Raw genomic sequence first — 21936 nt, 5'->3', positions numbered from 1 at the left:
GTTGTGTTGACATCTGTTAGTTTGTTTACAACTTTAGGGTCTCCTTAAGGTAAAAGAGTAATCCTGAAGTGGAACCCCTTTTTTTGGCTCGAGGTGTATCAGCCACACTTAAATGATTATCTTGCATTTCTGGAAGCACAAGGTATAAGCTTGCCAGAATATGTTGGCATAAAATAGAAGTTGTTTGGGTTACTCTTCAGAATTTGCAGTTTTGTTATGAAATTTAGGAAAACAGTTCAGATTTTTTCTAAAAGGGATCATAAGTTGCTCTGAAAAGGTAATATTTCCAAAAAGAGATAATCAGGGGAAAACATTACCTCTCTAAAGAATGAGTTTGCCATTCTTGCAACAGCATTTCCAGAAATTCAAAACAGCGCCTAAAAATATAGAAGAAAAAAAAAAAGCAGATGCATAACTACATAATTTACGAACTACCTGAATCACGGTATAGATAAAGGTTTTTTATAGAAAAATACATTCCGCAATCTAATTCCAGTTCCTTGGAGTATCAAATAGTAGTATAAAAACTAAATATACTTACAGTTCCTTCCTTTTCTATTCTCATTCTTAAAAACGTATCTTGACATATGTTGCTTTAGACAACTGATATCAATCTGTCTTTTAACATTAGAACATATCACTCTTAAAAAAAAAATCTAAATTGTTTAAACAATGAACAACAAAAACAAAACAAAACACAAAAACGTTAAAATGATTCCTTACCTCCTTACTGCTACAGATTTTGATGTGCAATTGCTTGTGATTAATGGAATGAGCCTGGGGACATGGGTGTGCTATAATAAACAGAGATGATTAGATTTTTCCCCCCAGAAATTAATTTTTAATACATTGCTTGCAATATGTAAGTGAACAAGATTAAATAAAAGAATATTTAAAAAATACACAAATATCTATGACAAGGCTCCATTGTGTCCCTCTGCATCTTTGTGTGCATAATACAGATAGAATATCTAAACTGTGACCAACGAATCTTATCTAACCTTTGTAAATGCATTTCTTCATTACAAGGACTTTATGAAATACCCTTACCCTTGCTAATTTAAAGGCACGAAAAGGATTCATTACAGTGGGTTCTAGCATTAAATGATGACATCTAAATTCACAAAAATGTGGACTCTTCCAGGATTAAACTCCTACTTTATTCATGCTTAAGAAAATACATTCCATGGCATAGAAAAACTTATCAAAAAGATGTGATGTATTGATACAAAGTATAAAAGAAACACTAGATTTAAGAATATAAAGTATTCCTAACACTATAGTGTCTCTGCTCTCGCGCCCCCTCCCCCAACGGCAATAAATGCGTTAAAAAAACGTGACTTTTTTCATTTAATTATTTCAGCGCTAAGGTTCCTCTGTGCAGGCTCCTTCTCCGCCTCCTCTGTCATCCCCATGGTTAAGAGGATAGGAACACTGCACATAGACCAGTTCAATGAGATGAAGTGGTCTGGGTGTCTATAATGTCCCTTTAACAGCATTACCCTTTTCTTATCCTCCACACTTTACATATGTGCTCAAATGCACTTCATAGGCATGCAGAGAGGTATAGTAGGAAATAGCTATTGATTATTTAAACTTGGTCATGAAATTGCAGCTGCAGAAGATAGTTGCCAGTGTTTGAGTATATGTAATATGCGAGGAGCCTCATCCATAAAGGCAGATTTTTTTGCTTTTGTTTTTACATATATTTAAAGTAGCCTTTATTTCCCAAATACATGTTTCTATGTGTTTATGGTGTTGAAAAGGGTACAATCTCACAGGATCAAAGGTTTAGTACATGGGATTAAGTGGGTTTTGGAATATACACCCTTCCATTTTAAGACTTTTACAGCCTCCACTGAACACATGTACTCTATGTCCAATGAGGAACACCTGATTGGACACAAGCTATCAGTAATGATGACTTCACAGGAGGTATATTGGAGCTTCAGTGCTTTCATTGCTAGAATAAAAGTGAGTTTACTTAATTTTTAAGTAATTTAAACATAAAAAAACAAAACCAAAAAGAAAAGGTCAAAACATGTATCTCTCTCTATACATGTACTATATATAGAAAAATGAAAAAAACTCTTGCACTCACGCTTAAAATGTCCCTTGGTTACCGGGTGCTAGTTATCCAGGTGCTTGTTAAACGTTTCAGTCCTACGTACAGGACTTTTATATATATATATCATAGTACAGTACAGCCCTCTTGGTTTCATATGTAAATTTGTTGCAAGTTCATCTACTGTTGGAGTAATCCAACACAGAATACAAAATCAATACACATACTGGAGACTTATGAGAGTACTTACTCTAATGATAATTCGTATCGCAGCACATCCTGATGATGCCATAACTTTTGCACTATTGGGAACCAGATTAAAAAGTGTAGGCACAATGGATTCAGCCCCATGGTCAAATTTGTTGCCCAAAATTGTTGAAAGTTGCCTGTTGGAAATTAAATTTGACCATGTCAGATGATAAAGTAAACATGTGCTATATTTAACATTAGGTATTGATTTAGCAATACTTAAGCTAAATGTACCAAATCTGGATGTTAAATGTCATTCAATTCACAATATATATATATATATATATATATATAATAAAAAAGTCATTTTTCTAATATAATGCTACAATCAGATTTTTTTTACATTATTACCAAATTTCAATAATGTCGGCAACATAACTTCTTCATCTCACTGAAGTGGTTATAGTGTCTGGAGTCACTTTCCAATCATCAATAAACCACTTTTCAATGCAAAACACAAGTCCCCAGCAACCCATCCACTCTGTGCAGCTTGTGCTAATGAGGAAGCATTAGCCTAAGTACCAATGGGTGGCTGTGACTTGCTGAGAGTGTCTGCTGACAGCAAATCCCAATGCCTTTGCAAGTAGAATTCGGTATGGTGACAAATAACTGTGCAATCTCTGCCTTAGCCACATCCCAATTCTGGGTAGGGCTCAGGGAAACCATGGACCCTCATTCAGTGTTAAACCGCTCAAAAAACAAAACAAAACAAAACACTGAATGGATGGAAAGTGCAGGTGAACTCCAGGCACTACAATCAATTCAATGAGATGAAATGGTTATAGTGCCTACAGTGTCCCCTAAAGTATGTGGTGTATAAAAGGTCATTGGGTATAAAAAAAAAAAAAAAATCAGAAACTTTTTTTTTTTTTTTTTAAACCTTGCTTTTGTCTTTTAACCTATTATATCATACTATACAGTTCATTCTCAGAAGGAATCCAAATCTGCCACACAAATGTATATATATTTTATTTATAAATAAATGACACACTATGTTATTTAACTAGAGGCAAGGGGCACTTTTAGTACAGCCATCTTTATTTTACCATTTATTGTATTTCTTTTTCCCATTATAAAAGGACACAAAACATTACAATGTGACTGATTCTAGAAAGTCTAGTGTGTGCTACTTGCAGCAAAAATAAAAACATACAAACAAATACAAATTTGTATTCAGGTACATCACAATTTAAAAAAAAAAAATGTTTCTGTTTGTACATATGTTAGAATGTTACAAGGTGTAATTACGCATATATCCATTTCAGGTATCAAAAATGAAATGCTGACAGATTTGTTTGCCGAGTCTGTTTAACACAAATTTCAATTACCTCATAGGTGCATGACCTTAATACTGCAATATCACCATTTATACATATTTGCACTTTTTTGAGAAATTACACATAAACTTATAGGTATTTCAGCACCTTCATATGGACATGGATTTTAGCAAAAATGTAAAAAAAAAATTCTCTAAGCACCATAACAACACTGCATTAATGCATACTTTTTAGTGCAAAGAGTACCATGGACCTTGTCTTCCTGATAAGAGTGGCTCATAACCGTAGCGTTTTGTAAAATAAATAAAATATGAATTTATACTCACGCCACTGTGATACACGCTTCTCTAACCACTTGGGAACGGAGATCTTTTACAGAAAGTTTAAAGCTGCCATCTAATAAACGTAAATGTTGGAAAAAGCAATCGTACTCTGAGGCTCCAGCAACAAGCAAAGATCGGACCTTCTTAAGCTGAAATGCAAAACAACTACAGAAATCAGCAATTCAACATGAAAGATGTATCATTAGCAATTTACAAAAAATTATATATTTGCATACCGCACTGGCGCGCTGATCCCAATCATGTTTGTCATCTGAAAGGATTTCTCTGATCTTATTCAATGTCTCTTCAAGTTCTCGACTGGAATAAATCTATAAATTATAGTAGACAGAAATAACTATATTAATAAACCACATATCTGAATATAGTACAAAGGTTTTGAATAAAACTAAAACCAAGATTCTAAAAGGACTGATGGCATCTGCAGAGTATTCAACAATGAATAATGTGGAATGCCACAGGCATTGATAACTGTGGCAGAATATGTATGGTGGCAAGGATGAGGTAATTTAGGAGTCCAGTTACCACAAGGCAGATAGCAAGCTTTGCCTTAGGTCTCTGGGCACACTTAAGTTAGTATCTGGGCAGAATTGATGACCAGCCCGCTGCTGGTGGACTGAGATGGGCAAAGGGGTCGTGAGCTGAAAATGGCAGGAAATTTAGGACTATAAATGCAAGCAGAATTCTGCTAATGCTGCTAGACCTTTGAATAAATGGCTGCGCTGCCAGACCTCCTTTCTTCCTCCCATTTGTATGATTATTGCAGTGGCATTTGTGTTAATTATACGGGCAAAGTCATCATCTGTGTAAAAAATAGAGGGTTGAGAATAATTTAAAGATGGTCAGATTATTTATGACTGACTGGCACTTTGTTGTGTTTTAATAAAGTTAATAAATAAGTTATGTGCTTTTGTTTGTTTTTTACTGAATTGGTTGGTTATTTCCCGTTACTTAAATTTAATAAAGACGTTGGGCCCCTGGCCCCCCTGGCCCTGCTCAATGAGCTTACATTCTAGAGGGAGTGGGGTATAGTGACACAAAGGCTAAAAGTAGGGGTACGAAGTAGGTTGTTAGAAAAGTATTCACTGAGGGCTTAGTAGGTAATTTTTGACAGTTGCAGGAGAGGAGACATGGGGGTGGGGGATAAAAACATGCTAACAGTTTAATTTATATGCTTTCTTGAATAATTTTTTCAATGAGTGGAGACTGGGTAAAAGTCTTAAGGAGAAGGGAAGGGAGTTCCACAAAAGAGGTGCAGCCCTGGATACATCTGGGAGGCGAGCATCAGAGGTGGGAGAATGGACAGAGGATAGACGTAGGTATTTGGCAGAGCGCAGGGGCAGGGGCCTCAGCGGGACATACTTGTGTATTAGGGAGGATAGGTAGGTTGGAGCAGCATTATGTAGGGACTTGTAAGCAAGCACCAGAATGTTAAATTGAGCCCTATGTCTAACTGGAAGCCAATGCAGGGACTCACAGAGGAGGGAGGTGTGAGCGGACAGAAAAATGAGCCTCGCAGCCGCATTCATTTTAGATTGCAGCAGTGCAATCTGGGAACATGAAAAACCACTGAGAAGGGGATTGCAGTAGTCAAGGCGAGAGAGAAGAACAGCATGGACCAGCACCATAGCCGCATCCGGCGTTAAATAGGGGCGGATGCACGCTATATTTTTGAGATGGAAGCGACAGGATTTGGCGATTGATTGGACCTGAGGGGTGAAAGAGAGGTTGGAGTCAAAAAGAACATCTAGGCAGCGAGGTAGAAGTGATGGTAGCACTGTTGACTTGGAGGGAGACAGACACAGGAGTAGCAACACCTGAGGGAGAAAAGACCAGAAGTTTTGTTTTGGACAGGTTGAGTTTAAGGAAGTGAGCAGCCATCTAGTTGGAAATTGCAGAGAGGCAGTCAGACACGAGTCAAGATGGGTGGAGAGAGATCAGGAGAGGACAGGTAGATTTGCATGTCATCCGCAAAGAAATGATAACGGAAGCCAGAGGAGCTGATGAGTTTACCAAGGGAGGCAGTATACAGTGCCTTGCAAAAGTATTCACCCCCCTTGGCATTTTTTGCGTTTTGTTGCCTCACAACCTGGAATTAACATGGATTGTTTGAGGATTTGCATCATTTAATTTACAGAACATGCCCACAACTTTTTTTATTTGTGAAGCAAACAACAAATAGGACAAAATAACAGAAAAAGTCAATGTGCATAACTATTCACCCCCCTAAGGTCAATACTTTGTAGAGCCACCTTTTGCAGCAATCACAGCTCCAAGTCACTTTGGATAAGTCTCTATGAGCTTGCCACATCTTACCCTTAAACCACTCAAGTGTTGCTTTAGCAGTGTGTTTGGGGTCATTGTCCTGCTGGAAGGTGAACCTCTGTCCTAGCCTCAAATCACGCGCAGAGTAGTACAGGTTTTGCTCAAGAATATCCCTGTATTTAGCACCATCCATTTTTCCCTCCACTCTGACCAGTTTCCCAGTCCCTGCTGCTAAAAAACATCCCCATAGCATGATGCTGCCACCACCACGTTTCACTGTGGGGATGGTGTTCTTTGAGTGATGATGTGTTGAGTTTGCGCCAGACATAGCGTTTTCTTTGATGGCCGAAAAGTTCAATTTTAGACCAGAGCACCTTCCTCCATACATTTTGTTTTTTGCTGAAAGTAATTGGCTTTTGTCTGGCCACTCTGCCATAAAGCACAACTCTATGGAACGTACGGCTTATTGTCGTCCTATGTACAGATACTCCAGTCTCTGCTGTGGAACTCTGCAGCTCCTCCAAGGTTACCTTAGGTCTCTGTGCTGCCTCTCTGATAAATGGCCTCCTTGCCCGGTCCGTGAGTTTTGGTCAGCAGCCGTCTCTTGGCAGGTTTGCTGTTGTGCCATGTTCTTTCCATTTGGTTATGATAGATTTGATGGTGCTCCTGGGGATCATCAAAGATTTGGATATATTTTTATAACCTAACCCTGACTTGTACTTCTCAACAACATTGTCCCTTACTTGTTTGGAGAGTTCCTTGGTCTTCATGGCAGTGTTTGGTTAGTGGTGCCTATTGCTTAGGTGTTGCAGCTTCTGGGGCCCTCCAAAAAAGGTGTGCATATGTAATGACAGATCATGTGACACTTATATTGCACACAGGTGGACATCATTTCACTAATTATGTGACTTCTGAAGGTAATTGGTTGCACCAGAGCTTTTTATGGGCTTCATAACAAAGGGGGTTAATACATCCGCACATGCCAATGTTCTGTTTTCTATTTCTAAAAAAATAGTTTTGTGTATATATTTTTCTGCTTCACTTCACCAACTTAGACTATTGTGTTCTGATCCATCACATAAAATTCAGATTAAAGGACCACTATAGGTCTGGGTGCCTGGTCCAGCTAGGGTTAACCCCCTTTTTTTTTTATAAACATAGCAGTTTCAGAGAAACTGCTATGTTTATACTGAGGGTTAATCCAGCCTCCAAAGCCTCTAGTGGCTGTCTCATTGACACTGGATAAAGGTAAGATTTTAACCCCTTCCTCTCTCCAGTGGGGGGACCCTCAGGGCACTAAAGTGCCAGGAAAACAAGTGTTTTCCTGGCACTATAGTGGTCCTTTAACAAAATATTGAACTTAAGGCTGTAATGTAACAAAATAGGTAACAAGTGAAGGGGGGTGAATACTTTTGCAAGGCACTGTAGATAGAGAACAATAAGGGACGAAGGACAGAACCTTGGGGACAGAGAGTGGTCAGGCTGAGGAGGCAGAGTCAGAGAAAGAAACACTGAAAGAGCGCTGGGAGAGGAGCACCAGGAGACAGCAGTATCCAGTAGATCAAAATTACGGTGAATGCGAAGAAGCTGTTGATGATCAATAGTGTCAAAGGTAGCAGAAATATCAAGGAGAATTAGGATAGAGTAATGGCTACGAGATTTAGCAGCAATTAAATCGTTGGATACTTTGGTCACAGCAGTTTCGACAGAATGACCAGCGCGTAATCCAGATTGAAGGGGGTCAAGCAGAGAGCGGGATTCGAGAAAGTCAGTCAATCTGATGTACACAACCCTCTCGAAGATCTTAAATTCAAATTGTAGTAGTGAGATAGGGCGGTAGTTGGATGAGGAGTTGGGGTCAAGGTTGGGCTTTTTCAGAATCGGGGGTTACAGTTCCATGTTTGAAGGGTGACGGAAATGTGCCAGAGGAAATGGAGAGATTGAAAAATTTAGTGAGAGGAAGAGCAAGAGAAGGAGACAAAGTGCGGATGAGATACAAGGGAATAGGATCGAGGGAACAGGTGGTGGGGCAGGAGGACCGGAGCAGAGCTGTAGCAGGTGCGAGTGAGTGTAGAATGGTGGAGGGAGTGGGGTTGGGTGATATATTGGTAGGGGAAGGAGAGAAATTGGAGATCTCTTCTCTGATCGTAGAGATCTTCTCAGTGAGGTGAGATGCAAAGTATGTGGCGGACAAGGTGGAAGAAGGAGGGTGAGTAAAAGGGCGAAGAAGAGCATCAAAAGTGTGAAATAGGTGTTTGGGTTGATGGGACAGTGTACTTATGAGGGTGTTAAAGTAATTTACTTTTGCAGCGGAAAGAGACAGGCTGTAGGAGCGCAGCATCAATTTATAGTGGAGGAAGTCAGATGCAAAGCGAGACTTTCTCCAGCAGCGTTCAGCAGTTCTGGAACATGTTTTGAGGTAATGGGTCAGCTTGGTGTGCCAGGGTTGTAATTGGGGGTGCTTGCTGCGTTTAATTGAAGGAGGTGCCATGATGTTGAGTTGAGAGTTGAGTTGTAGAGTGAGGTTGCAGAAATAGGGCAAGTTAGATTTGAGATGGGTAAAAGGAGAGTTTGGAGTTTGGAGGAGAAATACTGGAGTTGAGGCTTCTGCGAGATTGGAGAGTTGAGGGTGGTGAAATTTGGGTACGGGGTATGCTGTCAAATGTTATCAGTGTTCTGGTTTGCAGCAGGGAACTTTTTACATTTAGACTTGCATAAGGCACTGGTCCAGCTGTACTTGATCTGAGCAATGTTCTGGTTTGCAGCAGGTAACTTTTTTAAAACTTAGACTGTGGAAGACAGAGATGATATGGTCAAAAAAGGCCATCATCTCTAGAGATGTTATATCCCAAAACCCATGAATATAGGTTTAACAAAAAAATGTAGTACAAGTGTGAGAGTCAAAGAGAAAGCATCCTTGCCCATGAATCTGTTTAACAATTTTGCTAGTCCATTTAAAACAATGTTTAAGTTTTTCACAATCAGAAACAGTAGGGAACAAAATCACAAGGCATATGTATACTTTAATGTGAAAAGAAAAGCGCCTGTAAAAAAGTAAAATGGTCTTTAATTCAAGCAAGGGTCAAAAATATTCACACTCAAAACACTGACGTGTAGATTTCTAGGAATTGAAAGTTGGTACAAAGTGAATTTCAAATTTTAGGCCTAAAAATTGCATTTTTAAAGAGACACAAATCTCCCAGACCAAACAAATACTCTGGGTGCAATGGTCCTGTTCTTTAACCCCTTAAGAATTAAACTTCTGGAATAAAAGGGAATCATGACATGTCATGTGTCCTTAAGGGGTTAAACAATATAGTTTTTCTGAAACTTTACTCATTTTTACGGCACATGGGGGGTGGGGAGGAATCGAAATTGGGAGAGCGGCACTACAGCATAAGAAATACAGTTTTGTATTTGTTTCAGTGTTCCTTTAAAGTTAGCCACACTTTCACTTCAGCTATACGTATATAACTGATTTTTACTTTTGTGGTTTTGAAATGGGGTTATATATTTAGTATTTATTTGATCTCTATGGCTCTGGTTTACTTTGTCTCACACTCGCGTCCCTCCTCCATTAGATGCTCACCCAATCTCCACTCCTTCAAAAAATCATTAAAAACTCACTTCTTCATAAAAGCGTATCAATTAAACTGTTAATAGCTCCCGACTGATTCCTCTTCTGCAACTGTCACTATTCTAATACTATCCTTACCTTTTTGTGTCACTTTACCCCACTCCCTCTAGCATGTAAGCTCATTGAGCAGTGCCCTCAACCCCTCTGTTCCTGTGTGTCCAACTTGTCTGGTTACAACTACATGTCTGTTCGCCCACCCATTGTAAATTGCTGCGGAATTTGATGGCGCTATATAAATAACATAATAATTATAATAAATAGTATTTTTGCTGTATATTTGTTGCTATGGTAATCAGAGCATTTCTCAAAACATGCGTCAAAATGTAAGTCATTACACTATATTCTTAGGTGGGGAACAAACCGCCCAGATGCTGAAGTGGGAGCTGGAGTAAAGCTCCAGAAAAGTGTAAGTGCACATGCTATTCCTAATTTTTTTTTTTATCATTTAAAGGACCACTATAGTGCCAGGAAAACACACTCGTTTTCCTGGCACTATAGTGCCCTGAGGGTGCCTCCACCCTCAGGGTCCCCCCCCCCCGACCTCTCTCCAGCGCCGGGCGGGGAGCTTTCCTCCTCCTCCTCTCCTCCGTTCTTCGCGACATCATCGGCTGAATGCGCATGCGCGGCAGGAGCCGCGTGCACATTCAGCCGGTCGCATAGGAAAGCATTTACAATGCTTTCCTATGGACGCTGGCGTCTTCTCACTGATTTTCACAGTGAGAAGCACGCAAGCGCCTCTAGCGGCTGTCAATGAGACAGCCACTAGAGGCTCTGGAGGCTGGATTAACCCTCAGTATAAACATAGCAGTTTTGTGATGTAATTCCAGTAAAATACAAGTTTAGCAGGCTAAGATTGCCACAAGGCATATGTATGTATATGTGTTTGTAGTATCAGTTAGTTAATTACACGTAGCTAAGATACTGTTATCACTGTACTGACCAGGTGCAGGAATGTAAGAACTGGAATTACGCGTCCCTCTCCTTTGTATCAGATGAGCCACGTGGTTAGACCGGATGGATGAGTTTAGACTCTATTTATTAAATAGGTTAAGGGTATGTGTGGGTGTAGTTAATTGTGGGAGGAGCTACAGTGCTATATAAGGAATGTACTCTATGTATTCAGTACTCAGACTTTGCTGTATTTTGGTGACGCTAGTCCCTCTGAGTCCCGATCGGTGATCCAATAAAGAATCTCTTCCTTCCTGAAGAAACCTGTGTCCATCTCTCTGTGCTTGGCTTCCGTCAGTTTCTCCGGTATCATTTGGTGCATTGGCCGGGAAGCTCATCGTTCAACGGTAGCTGAGAGGCAGAGGCGTGAGACGGTCTATCTTTGCCCACGTTCTCTACGGCTGCACCCCTGAACTTCTGCGTGGACCTCCCTTCGTCTCGGCGCCACTGGTCTGTTGTCCAGGAGATCATCGGCCTCTACGTGAGAAGTGCTGGGGTGTCCCCGTCGATGAGTGTGAACTCAGGTTCAGGAACGAGGAGGTAAGACAACTGCTGTTTTAGACGGCAGGACCCACTAGGGGTATACCGATTGTGCGGTAGGCCCAAAGGGGTTTTGAATCTGTGTATCTGCCCCCTCTGTCGGAGGGAAGGAGCGAAGGCGCACCGCTCGATCGAACGCTCTTTAGTCAGACCGTTTGATTTGGTTAGTCAGGCGGGGTCCTGGTGTAAATAGCCCTAGCCGGACACCGGTGTCTTGTCTAGACTAGCGTTCTAGGGTGTATATTACGTTCGCTAGGTCGGAGGGACCGGGAGACTAAGCGGCGCCTGTGTAAATTCGGTTCGCTAGTTCTCATCCTATCTGGGCTAAGTGGGAAGGCGTGTAAATTTGGAACCCACTAGACTTTTGATAGTGCGACTAAGAGGCGCCTGTGTAAATTCGGTTCTCTAGCTCGCTATATATGTGGTGATTGGGCAGTGTGGCTAACCAAAACGGGTGTATATAGTTTTAGGTAGTCCATTCAAGGTACTGGCCAATAGTTTAGTTGGGAATTGTAAATGTGTTAACGATTGTTTTAGTAAAGTGTATATCTTGTTAGATAGCGCGAGCTCAGCCGTCTAGCGAGAGTGTTAATAGTGTGTTGCTGTATTATAGTGCACGGTACCATAACCCTGTATATTTACTGACATTATATAATAAGTACTAATCATTGTCGTCCATTGCATGTTTAACACCATAACCACTAATAATTGTATTGTGACCTTAACTTGTGCTTTGACCTATGCTAACCGTACTGTAACCGCTATTTGTAAAAGACGATGTTACTGGGGTGTGTTATAGACGGGTAATTCGTATATAGAGAATTATAGCGTGGGTGACTGTATAGTTACGCCAAAGGGCATAATATTGATTATATAGTGACTGGTGTAACAGCTGTGTGTGTACGGGAATTCCCTGAGTGTTTATTGTTATTGTGTACGTTTCACTTGGTAACCGTACCACGTGGTGCTGTTGCCAGAGGAAACGGGTGTGACTGTTGAATAGTACGCGTGTATAGTATTCGTTGTCGACGACGTTCCATTGTTAAGTATGGGTGCGTCGCAGTCAACGATTCCGGATCCCTTAGGATGTATGGTTAAGAATTTTAAAAAGGGATTCAAAGTTTGTGATTTTGGGGTAAAGATGTCTCCTGTACGTTTGGTCACTTTGTGTACTAGGGAGTGGCCTACTTTGGTTGCGGCATGGCCGCCACGTGGCAGTTTGGATCCAACTCTGGTACAGCGCTTACACGTGGCTGTATCGGGTAGGCCTGAACTTTACGGCCAGTTTCCTTATATTGACTGTTGGAGACAGGCCGTAAATGACTCGCCAAAATGGCTCCAGACATGCCACGAGGAGCAGTGTCGCCTCATGGTAGCTAGGACTTGCTCGTCCACTAGGACTGGTGTTAGGCCCATTTTGGACACGCCCCCTGAGTCCGAGATCCCTTTGCCGCCCCCTTACTTTCCGTTAAGAAGAAGTGACGCAAACGCAGGAAGTCCTGCACCCCTCCCCTCATTACCCTCATCCACTTCCGCTTCCTCCTCCAGTACAGGATCCACCCCCCCTCGTACTAAATCTCCCCTTCCGGAACCAGAATCCACCCCCATTAGAAACGAATATCCTGATTTGGCGCCACTTCAGACTTCCGGTCAAGCTTCATCTAGCTCGGCTCGAAGTGTTTTATTTACGACCTTTTCCCAAAACCGACCTCCCACATCCCCATACCCTATCTCTCCCCGACCGGAACCCATGACTGACGCCTCTCTACGTAGCCCCATCCAAACCCGACAGTTGACTGGTGCCCAACAATTAAAGCACTATCAGATGCCTCTTCGTCTGAATCCCGGGCCAGCTTATATCGATGCCGCAGGTCAAATGGCACACGCTGACCCAGTCTTCGTATATGTCCCATTTACCACAACCGATCTTTTAAACTGGAAGACCCATAATTCCTCGTATACTGAGAAACCACAAGCTATGACTGATCTGTTCACCTCAATAGTACAGACGCATAATCCGACATGGGCTGATTGCCAGCAGTTACTAATGACTTTATTTAACAATGAGGAAAGGACAAGAATAAATCAAGCAGCCATTAAAGCATTAGAGGATAGAGCCCGTGCTTTGAACCAAGCCAATCCAGCAGCATGGGCCGCGACACACTATCCCAACACCGATCCCGATTGGAACGTAAATGGTGCTGATATGGTTCAACTCAGAGCCTATAGAGACGCTATAATTGCTGGCATGAAAGCCGGAGGAAAGAAAGCCATTAACATGTCGAAGACAGTTGAGGTGATCCAGAAAAGCGATGAAGCGCCCAGTGTCTTTTATGACCGATTATTGGAGGCATACCGCTTGTATACCCCCTTTAATCCGGAAGACGCAGACAATTCCCGAATGGTTAACTCCGCCTTTGTCAGCCAAGCATACGGAGATATTAAGCGCAAGCTACAAAAGTTAGAAGGGTTTGCAGGTATGTCCATCACCCAACTAATGGAGGTAGCAAATAAGGTCTATATGAACAGGGATACAGAAAGTAAGAAAGAGGAAGAGCGCAAGATGCGTAAAAAGGCTGATATGCTAGCGGTAGCGATCGCAGGCGTAGATAAACGGGGCCCAGATAGAGGCAATAATAGATGGAGTAGGGAGCCTTTGAGTAGGGATCAATGCGCGTATTGCAAGGAAGAAGGGCATTGGAGGAACGAATGTCCGCAAAGAGAGCAGTACGAGAGAGACCAACCCAGGGCAGGCTACGGAAACTTTAGAGGTAGAGCGAGAGGTAGAGGAGGCCCCGGAGGGAGTAATGGTTATAGAGGGAGTAATGGGAACAGAGGAAGTGTTAGGGAAGACAGGTATATTCCAGCAGCGCAAAGGTCCCGCGATAGAGAAGGTAGGGACTTTGTAGGATTGGCTGACACTGTCATGGAGGACTATTGATACCGACCGGGCTCCATCCCCCTTGGTCGAGCGGAGCCTATGGTCGATGTATCAATAGGGGGGAAAAGGAGTGCGTTCATGATCGACACTGGTGCTGAACATTCAGTGGTGACTAATCTAGTTGCTCCTCCATCTGGAAGGACTATTACTGTGATAGGAGCAACTGGAAGAAGTGCTGAAAAACCGGTTCTTAAAAGTCGACTCTGTACATTGGGAGGCCACGTAGTAAAACACCAATTCCTTTATATGCCTGAATGTCCAGTCCAATTGCTGGGACGTGATATGCTATCAAAATTACAAGCGCAGATTACGTTCCTACCAAATGGAACAACATCCTTAAAGTTTAATGGACCTTCAGGTATTATGACTTTATCCGTACCAAAGGAAGAAGAGTGGCGACTTTATACAGTGTTGACTAGCCAAAACCCTAGGAGTGATGAGACATTGTTTAACATACCAGGAGTTTGAGCAGAGAACAACCCACCAGGACTGGCCCGCAATATTCCACCAATAAAAATTGAACTGAAACATGGGGTTTATCCAGTGAGCCTAAGACAATATCATATTCCGCAGAAGGCTAAGAAGAACATCCAATCCTATCTGGATAAGTTCATACGGTATGGTATCCTAAAATTCTGTACTTCCCCCTGGAACACCCCATTGCTGCCTGTTCAAAAGCCCGGTACAGATGAGTATCGACCTGTACAGGACTTAAGAGCAGTCAATGATGCGGTTGTTAGCATACATCCAGTTGTACCCAATCCATATAACCTGCTTGCTTTAATTCCGGGCGGGGCTACTTACTTCACAGTCTTAGATCTCAAAGATGCCTTCTTTTGCCTCCGAATTGCCGCAGAAAGCCAATGTATTTTCGCTTTCCAATGGGAGAACGCTGTAACGGGCTCAAAACGCCAAATGACTTGGACAAGACTGCCCCAAGGGTTTAAAAATTCACCTACCCTATTTGGTTCAGCTCTAAGTCAAGATCTACTGGATTTCGAGTCTATCCCAGGAGAATGTGTATTGTTACAATATGTAGATGACTTGTTGATAGCAGCAGTTACAAAAGAAAAATGTCAGCAAGCAACGCACGATCTACTACATATTCTCTGGAAGGCAGGATACAAGGTGTCCAGGAAGAAGGCTCAGTTGTGTTTGCCAACTGTCAAGTATCTGGGATTCCATATCTCTGAAGGTCAAAGGATTATGGGGCCAGAGAGAAAAGAAGCTGTCTGCCAAATACCAATACCCAAGAATAGAAGACAAGTGCGAGAATTCTTGGGGGCAGCAGGCTTCTGTAGGATATGGATTCCCAGCTATGCGATACTGGCAAAACCTCTGTACGCAGCCATCAAAGGTACAGAGCACGACCCCTTCTTATGGACCCAAGAACAGCAAACGGCATTTGAAGATGTGAAGAAGGCTTTGATGAGTGCCCCAGCATTAGGTCTACCTGATCACACACGACCATTCTACTTATATGTACACGAGCAAAGAAGAATGGCTGTGGGAGTATTGACACAGTACTTGGGATCATGGCAAAGACCTGTTGCCTACATGTCTAAGCAACTGGATGCAGTGGCCAGCGGACTTCCACCTTGTCTAAGAGCCGTAGCTGCAGCCGCCCTGCTAGTAGCTGAAGCCGATAAACTCACTCTGGGTCAAGAACTTTATGTACGAGTCCCACATGCAGTACAGACGTTGTTGGATTACAAAGGAAATCATTGGTTTAGTAACAGCCGTATGACCAAGTATCAAGCAATGTTGTGTGAAAACCCAAGAGTGCATTTAGAGACTGTAAACACCTTAAATCCAGCTACCCTTTTGCCGCAACCTACTGAAAGTCAACATGATTGTTTGGAAGTAATGGATGAAGTATTTTCAAGTAGACCAGATCTTCGTGATTTTCCCATCCAGAACCCCGATGTTCAATATTACACCGACGGCAGTAGTTATGTGAAAGAAGGGATCCGCTATGCAGGATATGCAGTGACAACAATAGACAAGGTGATAGAAGCTCGGCCACTGGCGAAAGGAACATCAGCACAAAAGGCAGAATTAATAGCACTAACACGAGCGTTACAATTGGCTGAAGGTTTAAGAGTAAATATCTATACGGACTCTAAGTATGCGTTTTTAACCACTCATGCCCACGGAGCTTTGTATAAAGAAAGAGGACTACTGAATTCAGAAGGCAAAGAAATCAAGTACGCAGCTGAAATCCTACAACTATTGGAAGCAGTGTGGGAGCCGAAAGAAGTCGGTATCATACATTGTCGAGCGCATCTGAGAGGAGATGGTGATGTAACCAAGGGAAATCGGATGGCAGATAGTGCAGCTAAGCGTGCTGCTGAATCAGGAAGACAGGAGTATGTGGGGCATATAGCTGCTCTTATACCAACTCCACTGTCCCAATGGACTCCAGTTTATACAGCTCAAGAAGAGGAGTGGTTAAAGACTGAACCGGGAAAGTATTTGGAGAACAAGTGGTATCAGCTAGAAGATGGAAGAATAGTCATACCAGCATCACTAGCGGTAGAAATTGTCCAAAATTATCACAACGGGACACATTCTGGGAGAGACAGTACTGAAGAATCTCTCAGGAAACATTTCTACATACCAAGATTGTCCAACTTGACTCAGGCCATTGTACGCAGATGTGTAACGTGTGCTAAGAATAATGCAAGACAAGGACCAGTAAAGCCACCAGGAGTCCAGTTTATGGGGGGACTCCCCATGTCCGATCTACAAATAGACTTTACAGTAATGCCTAAATCGGGTGGACATCGTTACCTGTTGGTAATTGTGTGCACCTATTCAGGCTGGGTAGAAGCATGTCCTACTCGTACAGAGAAAGCAGGAGAAGTTGTAAGATTCCTGCTACGAGAAATAATACCCCGATATGGACTACCCTGTTCTATAGGATCGGACAATGGTCCAGCTTTTGTTCATCAGTGCCTACAACAACTGACTCATATGCTTGGTATAAAGTGGAGGCTTCATACTGCATATAGACCCCAGAGTTCTGGTAAGGTAGAGAGAATGAATAGAACTATAAAGAACCAGTTGGCTAAAATGTGTCAGGAAACCCAACTTAAGTGGAACGTTCTCTTACCCATAGCTTTATTGCGAATCCGCAGTACCCCTACCAGAAGGATGGGCCTCTCTCCTTTTGAAATCATGTATGGGCGACCACCTCCCGTACTTGGTAACTTAAGGGGGGACTTGAGTCAGTTGGGAGAAGGAATTACCCGGCAGCAGGTTGTAGAGTTGGGTAAGACTATGGAGGAGGTACAGAAATGGGTACAAGATAGATTACCTGTGAATATTTATCCCCCTGTTCATAGTTATCATCCAGGAGACCAAGTGTGGATTAAAGAGTGGAATAATGTACCGTTAGGGCCCAAGTGGAGAGGTCCTTATGTTGTTCTTTTGTCTACCCCTACAGCGATAAAAGTAGCCGAAGTAACTCCGTGGATACATCACTCCAGGGTTAAACCAGCAGCAGTCGATTCTTGGCAAATTACAGCAGATCCAGAGAATCCCTGCAAGATCCGGTTGAAACGCACTACTCAGTCGGAGTAACGAGGAATTATTGTGGATTACAAATTTTATTGTTACACGTGTGAGTGAGAAGGCCATAATAAAGCCTGTCCGCTTACCAACACATAGTGTATAAGCCAGGAAAGTCTCGAAGGGACACCTGTGAAGACGAGCAGAACTCCATTCCCTGCAGCCCTCACATCCTGGAAGCTGAGGTTCCATCGCACGGACGAAGACTGAGGATGACGGCGAAAGATGTGCTTTTGATTGTGTTTATTTATATGTGTTTTTATATTCAGGAAGGTAGAGGTACCGACACTCCTAGCTGTGAGGTATGCATTAAGACTACGAGAACAGGTAACCATATTTCCCAAACCCTAATTTGGCATTCACAATACGAATGTAAAGGAGAGGTATCAAGATGTAGATACCTAAATATAGACTATAGTGTGTGCCATTTAGGAGTAGGAGAACCTAAGTGCTTCAGTCCAGAGTATCAACCTCGTACAATTTGGTTGACTCTCAGGAATGGAGATCCTCAGGGGACCCTAATTAATAAGACGGTGTTAGAATCCGTACATTCTTCGGGTGTTCTGCTATTTGATGCATGTAAGGCGATATCAAGTGGTAGAAAACCGTGGAATGTATGTGGGGATCTTAGATGGGAGAGGACGTATGGGTCTAATGATAAATATATTTGTCCCAGTAGTAAAAATAAATATGTGAGTCCTAGATGCCCAAATAAAGACTATAACTTTTGTCCATATTGGTCTTGTGTGGGGTGGGCGACTTGGGGACAGACAGTAGATAAAGACATGATAGTGACTAAGTTGCCGACTAGCCCTTATTGTAAGTCTATGGAATGCAACCCAGTCCATATACTTATTAATAACCCCGACAAGTTCCTAGATAAGTATGGAAATTTATTTGGGTTTCAGATATACGGGACGGGTTTAGATCCTGGGACATTATTGTTTATAGGAATAGAGACTGATACGGTATCCTCCCAGACTCATCAAGTATACCATTCCTTTTATGAAGAGATGAGTATAGATAATAAGATCCCCCATAACGCTAAAAACCTGTTCATTGACCTAGCTGAAAGTATTGCCGGTAGTCTTAATGTTACCAACTGCTATGTGTGTGGAGGTACTAACATGGGAGACCAATGGCCTTGGGAAGCAAAGGAGGTAATGTCCGGTTCTGAGGCAGTTGACCAACTAATATCTACACAAGCCGATTATCATTTGAGTGTTAGAGGTAAATCTGAGTGGAGATTAAAGACCTCCATCATAGGTTATGTTTGCATAGCAAGGAAAGGAATAATGTATAATACTTCTGTAGGAGAATTAACTTGTCTAGGGCAAAAAGCTTATGATGATGATACTAAAAATACAACTTGGTGGTCGGCTTCAAATGTCTCAGAACCATCTAACCCGTTTGCTAGATATGCCAGTTTAAAGGATGTGTGGTTTGATTTATCCATCACATCTACCTGGAGAGCCCCAGCAAATTTGTACTGGATCTGTGGTAAGAAAGCCTATTCGGAGTTGCCACAGGACTGGGAAGGGGCATGTGTGTTGGGTATGCTCAAACCATCCTTCTTCTTGTTACCGATTGAAACAGGTGAGACTTTAGGTGTTAAAGTGTATGATGTGAATCATAGGAAGAAAAGGGGACCCTTAGAGATAGGCACCTGGGAAGATAATGAATGGCCTCCCCAGCGTATCATAGATTATTATGGGCCAGCCACGTGGGCAGAAGATGGTACCTTTGGTTATAGAACCCCAATTTATATGCTCAACCGTATTATAAGATTACAGGCGGTGGTTGAGATTATTACTAATGAGACCTCACAAGCACTCAATCTTCTAGCGAAGCATAATACCAGGATGAGGACAGCAGTGTACCAAAATAGATTAGCCTTGGATTACCTTTTGGCAGTAGAGGGAGGTGTATGTGGGAAGTTTAACCTGAGCAATTGCTGTCTTCAAATAGATGACGAAGGGCAAGCAATAGCTGAGCTTACTAGCCATATGGTTAAACTAGTGCATGTGCCTACTCAGGTATGGAAAGGGTACAATCCAAGTAGTTGGTTTGGTAGCTGGTATGAGTGGTTTGGAGGGCTTAAGGCAGTGGTAGGTGGAGTCCTACTGATTTTACTGTTGTGTCTACTCCTACCGTGTCTTATACCCTTAGTAGTTAGGTCTGTGCAAAGCCTGATAGGAAGTATAGCAGAGAGGAAGGCTGCTGCACAGATAATGGCGATATATAAGTATAAGGCTCTAGATCAAGGAGAACCAATGCAGGAAGATGAGTGTTAAAAGATTCACATCATAAGATAAGTCTGGTCTGGTTCATGGTAACCTGAGGTATATGCAAACCAAGGTTAAGTGATGCCTCAAGTAATTGTGAAATATCAGAGGCATCAAAGGGGGGAATGTGATGTAATTCCAGTAAAATACAAGTTTAGCAGGCTAAGATTGCCACAAGGCATATGTATGTATATGTGTTTGTAGTATCAGTTAGTTAATTACACGTAGCTAAGATACTGTTATCACTGTACTGACCAGGTGCAGGAATGTAAGAACTGGAATTACGCGTCCCTCTCCTTTGTATCAGATGAGCCACGTGGTTAGACCGGATGGATGAGTTTAGACTCTATTTATTAAATAGGTTAAGGGTATGTGTGGGTGTAGTTAATTGTGGGAGGAGCTACAGTGCTATATAAGGAATGTACTCTATGTATTCAGTACTCAGACTTTGCTGTATTTTGGTGACGCTAGTCCCTCTGAGTCCCGATCGGTGATCCAATAAAGAATCTCTTCCTTCCTGAAGAAACCTGTGTCCATCTCTCTGTGCTTGGCTTCCGTCAGTTTCTCCGGTATCAGTTTCTCTGAAACTGCTATGTTTATAAAAAAAAAGGGTTAATCCTAGAGGGACCTGGCACCCAGACCACTTCATTACGCTTAAGTGGTCTGGGTGCCTATAGTGGTCCTTTAAAGACTTGCTGCGATATTAGTTCAAATTTTTCTTCTTTTTATCGTTACATTTCTAATGACACCACAGGTGCACCACCTAGACCCTGTTCTACCTGTTGCAATTTAACCGAAGAGATACATCGGACTTGGTTGTTGAGCTGCCAAATTGGACTATATCAGTAATAACTAAAGAGCTGAATTGCTTTATTTTTTTTCCTTTTTAAAAAGAATGTGGTGCCTGAACACAAAATAAATCTACTGTTAATATTATTTGTAAAATTAGGAGTAAAATTACCTGTACAGTGGGCACATCTGTAAAAGCCTTTATAAAATCTTCTTCATCAAGTGCTCCAGCACCGCCTTCCTTCATTGTGCCTTAAAAAAAATAAGTTGAAACATTGTAGTACAGAAGTGTACAACTTATATTAACTGTTAAATTGACTCTCCAGTAACCAACGCGCCTTTCATGCGTTTGTTTGCGTTCTTTGGCAGGTCCCCTATATTTTTGTTTGTTGCAGTGAACGAATAGAGACACTCAGGAGGTGTTCCTAGCTTCCAATGTAAACACTGTATTTTCTCAGAAAATACAGTGTTTACATGAGAAAGGCTGCAGGGAGCTATAGTTCTCATTAAGCTAAAGTTGTTCAGGTGACTATAGTGTCCCGTTAATGCATTTTCTTTTGCATTTCATCTAGTTTTTACAAAAGAAAATGTTTATGCAGTCCCTTTGAAATTGCAATAAACTTTTGATGAAGTTACAATTAACAAGATAAGTATAATTAATGCAACTTGAAAAGGAACATTACATTTTTTTTTTTTTTTCATTCTTTATTTTTGTCACGAGGGTCGGCCACAAACATATTATATACAATCAGGTAACCCAATTCACAGTGAGCAAGAAATAAATTGGCAGAATACAAAAAGTATTCAAACAACACAGTGACAACACATATTATTACACAGAGTAACCAATAGGTATAGTGTATGGGCTCCATTCCAGAAGGCCACCCATGAGAGTGTTTTACAAAAAACTTTTTTTTTTTTTTTAAAGTACATAAAGTTCAACAGTAAGAAATAAATAATAAAATTGGTGCATAGCTTAAGAACATCAGTGAGCAGGCAAATAAGAGTAAAGCATATGTTGTCCCC

General features: G+C 41.8%; 1 protein-coding gene across 38 annotated transcripts in view; it reads right to left on the bottom strand.

Annotated features, from left to right (window-relative positions):
* The window catches only part of CLASP2 (cytoplasmic linker associated protein 2), a 266936-nt gene that overhangs the window by 116616 nt on the left and 128384 nt on the right, over positions 1 to 21936 (bottom strand). For all 38 annotated transcript variants that reach the window (XM_063451964.1, XM_063451965.1, XM_063451983.1 and 35 more), the window contains 6 exons: positions 21083 to 21162; positions 4151 to 4243; positions 3918 to 4063; positions 2316 to 2451; positions 724 to 794; positions 318 to 377 (listed from right to left, as the gene is read on the bottom strand). In XM_063451964.1, coding sequence (XP_063308034.1) covers positions 318 to 377; positions 724 to 794; positions 2316 to 2451; positions 3918 to 4063; positions 4151 to 4243; positions 21083 to 21162 — 586 coding nt within the window. The remainder of the gene's footprint in view (positions 1 to 317; positions 378 to 723; positions 795 to 2315; positions 2452 to 3917; positions 4064 to 4150; positions 4244 to 21082; positions 21163 to 21936) is intronic.

The sequence above is a fragment of the Pelobates fuscus genome, chromosome 4, assembly GCF_036172605.1.
Source record: "Pelobates fuscus isolate aPelFus1 chromosome 4, aPelFus1.pri, whole genome shotgun sequence".
NCBI classification, from domain to species: Eukaryota; Metazoa; Chordata; class Amphibia; order Anura; family Pelobatidae; genus Pelobates; species Pelobates fuscus.
The sequence above is the reverse complement of the archived record's forward strand: the minus strand, read 5'-3'. Positions and strand labels throughout refer to the sequence as shown.